Raw genomic sequence first — 10,144 nt, 5'->3', positions numbered from 1 at the left:
ACATCCTAAACCATTATAATCCCTAACTGCATTCCAAATGTTTATCCACATACCCACAGATACATAAAGGTCTCATTCCTACTCAAATGAACGTGTTTTTAATGAGGATACAACTGTCAAGGTGCAGAAAATAACTGATCATGGGGTGTTCAGCCTCAACTGATACATCCACAACACCATTCCCTACACTTATGGCTCAGGGAACATAAGTGAAATTGGAGGTGGAAAGATTCTACTGCTCTCAGATTTTGTCCTTTATATATGATGGGTAGCATGTACCTATATAATGTCAACAATATGATTGCTTAAACATGACATGAAAATGACATCACCATTGTCGTGTCAAAGTGGATGGGGGAAATCTCATAAGGTCCCATCGCTTTGCTACAGATGGAACCCATTACTGAAAACCTCAGCCAACTAAAATGTCATCCCTACAGAATAAATAAAATAGTTCACCCCAGGGAAGACTACATAAATTGATTTTCTAATACCAGTCTGTCAGGCCTGAAAAGATATATATGCATGTAACATTATACAGACTGGGAAGGTTGTATTTATGCATTTAGAGATATATTTACACATGTACAGAGTATATGAGTTGTGGAGACTAGTTCTAACTGATACATCTACACCACAACTCCTGCACTTAAGACTCGGGGACCATTGCAAAAGAGGGGTAGAAAGATCGTAAGATTGTAAGAACTAGAGAAAGGAAGTTTGTTGTGAAATTGTGTCTACTAGGAATGTCAGAAACTATACCCACAAAGCCTGACCAACATGACTAACATGATCTGAACAAGGATGACATCAATAGACATGCTAACATGGAAAGAAGAAGGCTCACAAGACTTCAACCTTACATAAAGAACTACAGGTCACTAAAGCATAATGAGGATGAGAAATATAACCTTCAAGAGGAAAAAGCATACCAATTTGTTATCCAGTGTCAAATGGTGATAACTGAAAAAATACATACAAATCTCACAGTATAGACTGAGCAAGTTGTATTTATGCATTTAGGGATATATACATATATGTAAAAGCAGTTAATGAAGAAGAGGTCACAAATTTGAAAGAGCAGGGTGGGGCATAGGAGGTTTTGGGAGAGGGAGTGGGAAGGAGGAAATGGTGTATTCAAATTATGATATCAAAATATGTTTTTAAAATGGGGCAGGAGCTGCAACTTCAACACTAAAGTATAAATATGAATACATAAATGTCTGTCCATTCTCCTTGTCCCAAAGCTTTTAACACAATCTTTATCCTATGTGTCTTTTTTATTGAAAAAAGAATTCCTTTCTCAAAGGATTTCAAATCGTTAGCACTATTCTTTCAAATTAAACCCAAATAGATATTACATTTTTTCTATTTTATTTAATGCCCACACATATGTCTGTACAACAAGTGCATGCCTGGTTCCCACAGCGATGAGAAAAGACTGTCAGATCTCCTGGAACTATAGTTATAGATGGTTGTAGGGTGACACAAGGGTTCCAGATATTAAACTTGGGTCCTTGAAAGAGTAGAAAATATTCATCCAGTGAATCATTCTTCTCTCCTTTGCATTATTCTTATTGATTTTAAAAATGTGTGTGTGTGTGTGTGTGTGTGTGTGTGTGTGTGTGTGTGTGTGTACATACACATGTGGATAGGTGCCACAGCTGAGTACAAGACCAGCGTGAACTATAATCTAAACCCTGCTTTATAAGAACAAACAAAACTAAAACTATATGTAATGGAAAGAATCCTCAAATTCATAAGTTGATGGAAGTTTAGGCAATCAAGATATGTGACATTCATAGAACAACTTTCAGGAGTTGGTTTTCCACTTTCATTTTTTGGTTCTGTGATAAAACACAGGTCATCAGGCATGGTTAGAAGGTGATTTTACCCAGAGCCATCTCACAAGTCCTACTTTATTAATGTTTAACAAGCATGTCATTAATTTTATGGCCCCTATATATGCATGAGAAAATTGATGCTTGTGAATAGATGGTGATATAGTTGGAGTTAGGGTTGGGTGGGTGGGACCATCATGCACCTCAAACCTTCTGGCCATGAGACTGAAAGAAGAGATGACATTGGTAAGTGATGAATTAATCCAGCTGCCATGTCCTTTGCCAAATTAATTCCCCTAATATTTCCCAAACAACCCTGTGCTTTTTATGTGCCAATTGGGACCTTAAGCTCTTTAAGGAAACCACAGAAATTAAAGCAGTTTCTGTTACCAACATTGTTGATATCCACCAATGTCATACATGAATTATAAAACAAAGGAAGATAATTACACCCATATGACTAATCAGAATTACAAAGAAGCTTGCATTGTTATCAAATATTAAAAATTCCCCACACATACCTATAATTCTGAGTAAAGAATTAGGCTAAGCCGGATTTACTGAAAAGTAAAACAGTCTTTCTGTGCCTCTCCCTTTGTCTTTCTAGACAGCAATAATAAAAATAACGAAGCTAATTTAAATATTATGAGACTATAGTGCTTACATACATTTTCACAACATAATATATTCTTCCCGGTATAATTTTTGAGTCTATAATACAATTACATAGCTTTTCTTTCCCCTTCCTCCTTCCAAACCCTTGCATGTACCCCTCCTTGCTCTTTTTCAAATTCATGGTCTCTTTTATTTTTCACTAACTGTTATTGTAATTTTTATCTCAAATGTGATACTACAAGAGGAAGAGTCAAGATATCAATATCTTATTTGGAAGATGAAAAAATGGTTAGCATTGGAAAGGAAGCTTCATTGACTTCTATGCTCATCGTGGCCTGGCTGAGCTTCCATTGCACAAATATGTCCATATTAGTCTGCAGAGCATCACTTCAGCAAAAGCAAGCCCTGTTTCAGATGGTGTTATGCCCACCTGTTCCCTAAAGCCTTCAGAAAGTCAGCTTTTCTTGCAGTCGCAGCCACCGTCACATAGTACTTCCTTTCCTACATAGTTGCCCCAATTTCCAACTTTCTTTTGAATCCAATTCAAAATTCCCGGACTGCACTTTCCGCCCTCGTGCCAATGGCTTTGTTTGTCATCCTCTCTGAGTGTTTTATACTATAATGTACTGCTTATAAAAATCTTGGTGACAACCACATTCTTCTTTAGATCCCGAGAACTTCAAAGACAAGACCACCTTGCATCCTCTCTTTCCTCCATTGCCCTACGTCTCTGCAACCTGTTGGCCAGGATCTGGCTATGCCGTGTCTTCTGAGGGTGTGATGTGAGAAAAGCCCCCAGCAAATATTCTGCGGGTCCACTCAACTTTTCTGTGATAGTATTTAAATGAAAAACTGGATTTTTAAAAAAGTTTTCTGAAGAGTTAAGTAAGGGAACAGTGAAGACAGAAAATAATCCAAGAGAAGAGGAAGAACCAAAGACATCGGGAGCTCTGGAAAGTCAGAGGAAGTTATTTTTAGGGTTCCTCTGTGTAACCCTGGCTGTCCTGGAACTCGCTTTGTAGACTATGCTGGTCTTGAATTCACAAAGATCCTTCTGAGTCTGCCTCGAATTCACAAAGATCCTTCTGAGTATGCCTCCTAAGTGCTGGAGTAAATATGTGTGCCTCCACCACCCGGCTACTGGAGGAAGTTTTGTGGAAGCTGTTTCAGCCAACCTCAGCATGCCTCTCTAAACCTACTCCCACCGGGGCTTTTCCTGGCTTGAGGGACCATGATAGTTTCACTTAGGACCAGTCTTTGGCAAAATTACCCATGTTCTTTTTGGTTTCTGGATCCCAGAGAAGGACCAGAATAGGCTATCTTCATGGTACTTGCCAAGGATTCACCAGAAGGCTTGGAAATATTCTCCTTGTAACATTTTATCTTCCTCAGACACTTCTTTCATTGCATTATACTTGTACCCAAATTCTGAGCCCCAGAATCACCAAGTGGCCCATTTCGATGTAAAATCAAAGAGTCTTTTATTGTAGTTGTTTAATAAGCTAACCCCTTTAGCTCAGGCCCTTCATCCTGCCACTATGATGGATGGCTGGAGAAAGACACTGAGCAACCTCGAGGCAGGGATCTTAAAGGGCAATATAAGGGGAGTGTCTAAGGTTATGAAACAGTCTCAGGATTGGTGCGCTTCCAAGTTTGGATGACCTGATCTGTGTTGATTGGTCAACTGGTTGTTATGACCCATAGGCCCTCCGTGGGCAGTTGCTATGCTCTGCATGTCACTGTTGTGTACTTGTCCGAAAAGCACACCCAGAGCCGTAAAGCACAGTCCCGCCAGCTAACTTCTGATTGGCTCCTTGCCACAAGGAGGGCATCTGACTTCCTAGTTACCAGGACAGGAGCAGAAAGGTCATGCAAGCACATGGTAGCCTGTCATGGCTGCTAAAATGGGGGGCTGGCCACTACAATACTAATCGGAGTCACACATTCTTTTCTCTCCCTGAAGATCTGGGTAACTTAAAAGTTTCATCCACACAATCAATTTCCTATTTTATTTTACAAAGCACGATCATATTTTTCATTCTAATGAAGAAATGATGCAGGGTAGTCTAATGTCATGTTAAAATAAATGAAGGTTGGGGTTCAGAAGGGAGGGGAGGTGGGAGAACCTGGGAGGAGTTGGCTGAGGAAAAACTACATAGCAATGGTTTTATGTTTTATATAACTGGTTTGAAGTCTGAGAATACATGATTCAGTCTCAGCATTTTATTACCTTCATAAAGCAAAGTTTAGCAGTAAAGTCTTAAACATCATCCTACTTTAAAAGATAACTTGAAGAGAACCTAACCAAGTACAAATAACAATTCTGTAACAGTATCTTTTTTGTACCTAAGTTTCAAAACCTAGAACAACCCTTGCAGTGTTCCCAATTTACAAGGACTTATTTCTTCTGCTTTTTTCTTCTCATTTGTAGAAGCTTCAAATTTCAAAATATTCAATTGGATACATCATTATTTTTTTTAATTCCACTTAAAATTTCTGGTAAAGTGTTCTCCTTACTATTTTCAATGTTGTGCAAGACACTGGATAAAATCAACTTGTTGGATGAAATGTTTATTGTGGTGCATACTTTGAGGTGTAGGCCATCACTGCAGGGAAAGCAAAATGGCAGGAGAATGGGGAAGCAGAATAAAATATCTGTTTTCCACCTCCTTTTCCATTTTCCTTTAGTGTCAGAACCCCAAGCAATAAGACAGAGCTATTAAATTCAGGCCTTGACTTCTCAGTTAAATCTCTTTGGAAATGCTCTCAAAGAGATGCCTAGAGGTTCATCTTCTAAATTATCCTAAATTCCAATACCTTGACCAGTAATGTTAGCCATCACATAGCCACTCTTGTCAAGTTAACATAATATTCAAGTTAAATCATAACATTTTGCCCCAGGTCTCTGAAGTCTCACATTAATCTTATAATGCAAAACACATTCAGTTTGTATTCAAAGGGTTCCCAAGGTTGTAAGAGTTTCAAAATTGTTGCAAATAGAAGTTCAGAATCCCATCTTAGAATAAGGCAATTTTATTGAAAACTTTAGAAGTCCAGCTTCTAAAATTTTTGCTCAGGGTTTAAAAAAAAAGTAACTACAAATAAGCAAAGGAAACTAAAATCTGAGGGAAAAAGGAATTGACTCACACACAATTGCTCCTCTACATGTTTCTTTATTTTTCTACTGCTCTCTTTCTCTCTTGCTGTTCTGTTTCTCTGTTTCTGTCTAGTTTCTTTGTCTCTATCTCTCCCCAGTTTGGGGGTACAGTTATATATACATTTGCAACAGTAATTCCTTTTAAAATACTATGTGAGGCTTGAGTTTCTCAGGGCAAGGCAGATAAGATTTACACACAGAGCAATAAACTAAAACTGCAGGAGAAACTCTTAGCATCAGTTGCTTGGGCTGTAGGTCAAAGAAAGGGTCTAAATTTAATTTGCAGGAGAAACAAAACTTAGCACCTTCCAGTGGTTTGGCCTCAGTGGATGCTTTTTCCTGGGCCCTAAATACTGAAAGTTTGAGTGGGTGGGGGTAGAATAGGGGGAAGAGGGAATCATAGGTTAGAAGACAGATCAGGCACCAGAGTGACCTCTAATGATCTAAAGGGATGACACCAATTGGCAAGCTAAGCAATAGTGGAGAGACCACCTCGAATGCCCATTCCTGATAATGAACTTGATGTCTATAACCTGGACTCTTAGGGGAATGCCTGGACCCTACCCTGAGTGAAATGACAGACTCTAGATATCCCCTATGTGGAAGGAATTGACAATAGGGTGGGAGGCTGGGGGGTATGGGGAGTGGGGGAGGAGGGGAGGGAGAGAGAACTGGGATTGACATGTAAAACAAGCTATTTAAAATTAAAATAAAAAATTTTTTAAAAAAGGAAAATTGCAGGAAGGACTCACACTTAGCTAAGGAATGCAATCAGTAAACTAGTACCTGATAATGGAGGACAGGTATTCACACATAGCTAGGGCATGTTATCAGTAAAACTCCAAATGCATAGGAGAAATTTGTTCCCAGTAAATGATAGGATAGTGCTAAATTGTGGGAAGTAAATCCAACGTTTCTTACAGAAAGGAATAAACTACAGGAAGAATCAACAGCAAGAAACACCAATTCTTTTACGAGATTATAATGCCAGGTACAACTTTGTGCTGGTTTCATCCATCAGAAGAATCCTTAATTCTTCTGAGTTATCTCATGATACGTTGGCTGTATAATTACTATATGGTCTTGTGGCTTGTAGTACAGTCTCTAACCTGTGAAATCCTATTTTTAAAAAGTACAAGTTACATACTTCCAGTATATAACCTCACAGAATAAATATTGCTAATCTAAAAGAGACAAATTGAAGCAGAGTAAATAAAGAACAGTCAAAGAAATACTGAAATCCAGTATGGTAAACATCAACCCACATATTGCCTTGTTAGATGCCTGGGTTCCCAAAGAATTACCTGGATTCCTATAGTACTGGGTAACCTAAACACTCTATTTCTGTTATCTCAGCACACTTAAACTTTTTCTTGGACAACCAACACTATGTCCATGGTGCTTTTCTCAATAGACCTCTCTCAGTTCTGACAGCCCCACTTCAACTTAGGCTTTACCTTCACAGCTTTAGACAATGTCCTCTAGGGGATTCTTTTTTGGGGGGGTTCTCTGTAGCTTTGGAGGTTGTCCTGGAACTATCTCTTGTAGACAAGGCTGGTCTTAAACTCACAGAGATCTGCCTGCCTCTGCCTCCTGAGTTCTGGGATTAAAGGTGTGTGCCCTCTCTGATTCTTGATAGAACACTATTTCCTTCTGAAACCTCTGTAAAAGATTTTCAGCCCTTGCATTTTTGTCACCATTGTGATCCTCCAAATTCCTACCAGAACAGTCCATGAATCCCTGATTGTAGCATTCTAGAGCATCTATAGCTTATGGCTCCACATTTTCCTTCATTCATCCAACAATTTTAAAAACTTCAGTTAGGTTTATGATGATTACAACCCCACTTCTGGTACAAATTTTCTCTATTTGTTTTTTTCCTCATTGGTATGAATGAAACTTGAGGAAGAAGGACTTATTTTGATTAATGGCTTCAGGAAGTTCATCTCGGTGACAGATGCTTGATGTAGTTAGTCACATTGTGCTCATAGTCAGGAATCAGAAATGGTGCTCCATTCTCTTTCTGCTTTTGCTTCAGTCTACATCCCATTCCCATGGAACAGTGCTACCAACAATTCTACCATAGATAAATGTCCACATAGAAATAACCATATTTTTGCCATCCTAGGCACTTGCAAATTCTCTCAAGTTGGCAACTTGCAACTAACCATTGCAAGACGTTAGAATGCTTCATACATAGACATACATTAAGTTTGATGTTTAAAAGTTTTTGTAGTCACTTAAAATAGTCCTTTTCTTTTACCAATATTGTGAATCACTTTACTATCCATTGAAACGATTTTAGTAGAGCATGACAACTAAAATAATTTTACAACAACAATTTCATAAATGTTAATAAAAATATGATGCATTATGGTGTGCATGTAACTCCAGCATCTTCTGTGTGTGAACAGGCTAACACTCCCCATTGCCTGATTTTACACTCTTCAATAGATGATTCTCTTCCAAAACACATCACTTCATTCAGCCATATTGGACCAGTACCTGCAATAATCAGATACACCTGCATTAGTAACTGTGACTAAGTGTTTATATTGAAGGGGACCATGTATTGGTTACCCTTTACGTGCAAGTACTGTAAATATAAAACTGACTTTCCTGCCTTAGAAAACTTCACACTTTGTAAGTTTGTAAATTTTCTTTAGTGTATCACTGTGAAAATCCTCCTTGTTTTTTCCCTTGATATATTAGAAAACAGAACCTTTAGGAAACTTACAAACATGTGCTTACATGGGATTTTATTGGCTATATTAAATCCAAACCTCCATATGACCTTGCAATGTCGATATATAGATGGTAAATTATAAACATAATTGCATAGCAATGTGGGCATGCAGAAACAATCAGCTACTGGTGATGTCATATTCATAATGTGGATAGCACATGATCTAAACCATGGATAAAGCTTTCCCATTATAAACAGAAATGCTTATTTCATGTGGCAAAGGAAGCATGGAAATGTTCTTTGATATTTAAGAATTGTCTCTGGGCATCTAACGCATCAGTGTTAATGACTGAAACAAGATATATTTGGCACGATAAATTGAAAGTCGAACTGTATTATAAAAAGTCTTGAATTATACAGGGTGAGCCACCAAAATACATTAATTATCAGATTTATATTTTAGGGTGGTATGTCAGAATGAAAGTTTAATGGAAAATTTTGTAAGGTTTCTTTTCATAAGTTTTATTTATTGAAATTGTCTTTTTGGACTCCATTTTTTATTCACTCCTAGAATAGTACAGTCAAACTATTTTTCCATATATAACATTGGTGCATTCTTTTAAGCTTTAAGTAATGTGTGTCTCTACAAGGAAGATCTAAACAGAAGACAATTTTTGGTTTGCATTATCAAGGTAATTATAAATACTGTGTTTTTCTTGTAATAGTTATTAAATTATCAGAATCCAGATATTTCCTTTGTGTTTTGATTTATTTGTTTTCTTGTTTGTTTGCTTTAATTTGGTGGTTGGGGGATTGAGTCCAGGATCTTGAGCATGCTAAATCCAAGTGATCTGCTCCCAAGTTACATTTCCAGCACACAATGTTTGTATTATAAAAAGCAAAGGACCTTTGGGATCTGAAATATGAAAGTAGCAATAGTAAGCTGGGGAACTCAAGTATCTGGAGAATGTCTTCAACAGAGCCATACTTTTGTGGTCTTCAACATAAAAAATATAAGAAAATATAATCTCAAAGGTAGAAACCTTGCCAGGAATGCTTTTTATATCTCAAATTGCTTATTGGGTATGGCATGATCTTCCCTGTATTTGTAAGTATTTGTGTGTACTGTTTTCTTTTCAGCACATAAAAATCTTACAGAAATCTCTGGAAAGCCCCAAAGGAATATTCAAAAATCTAAGGCAAATAATAGCAATGAATGGTCACTCTTGTGCTTACATGGAATGAAGACAAAGTGGAGGGAAATTTAACAGTTGTACCCATTACATGCAAATGTAAATAAACAGAGGTGAAACTGGATAAACCATGGCTTTGGGAACAGAAGAAAGGATAGGTTCATGGCCTCTGTCCCAAGGCTACTCTGATGGGTTTTCTCTGTATTATTTTGGAGCTCTATTCATTTGATCTAGATTTTAGCAATGCAACTCTTGTCATACATGGTAAGAGAACTTATTTTTCCCATTAGTTGTAGCTCTTCCAGAAAAAAAACAACAAAAAACCACTAGTCCGTGTGCTGAAATGTGAGCACACATGGTTTTAGAAACTGTGACCATGCAGATCATAAGTGCTGGAATCCTGAGGTTTTAGTAATGATCATGAAAATGCAAGCTTGCTCTTCCAGAATTTCTTACTTGACAGCATTCACTCAGGGTTTGTTTGATTCACTGCCTCACTGGCTCTGTCACTAATATTAAAAATTAAATTTCATTTTTGTTATAATTTTCTACTGACAGAGCAGAAAATCATGCAGAAGTAGTAACTTTGCACAAAACCGCACAGAAACCTTGTGATGTCTGCCTAGAGTCAATCAGTATTTACTTAATTCCT

At 37.6% G+C, this 10,144-nt stretch overlaps 1 protein-coding gene across 1 annotated transcript in view; it reads right to left on the bottom strand.

Annotated features, from left to right (window-relative positions):
- Window positions 1-6,579: 6,579 nt before the first annotated feature.
- Msr1 (macrophage scavenger receptor 1) overlaps window positions 6,580-10,144 on the bottom strand; it is a 62,724-nt gene continuing 59,159 nt past the window's right edge. Inside the window, exon 10 of the mRNA XM_005066635.4 lies at window positions 6,580-8,118. Coding sequence (XP_005066692.3) covers window positions 7,985-8,118 — 134 coding nt within the window. The 3' untranslated portion in view covers window positions 6,580-7,984. The remainder of the gene's footprint in view (window positions 8,119-10,144) is intronic.

Source organism: Mesocricetus auratus, unplaced genomic scaffold (genome assembly GCF_017639785.1).
Source record: "Mesocricetus auratus isolate SY011 unplaced genomic scaffold, BCM_Maur_2.0 Super-Scaffold_100026, whole genome shotgun sequence".
Lineage (NCBI taxonomy): Eukaryota > Metazoa > Chordata > Mammalia > Rodentia > Cricetidae > Mesocricetus > Mesocricetus auratus.
This window is presented reverse-complemented; position numbering and strand designations above follow the sequence as displayed.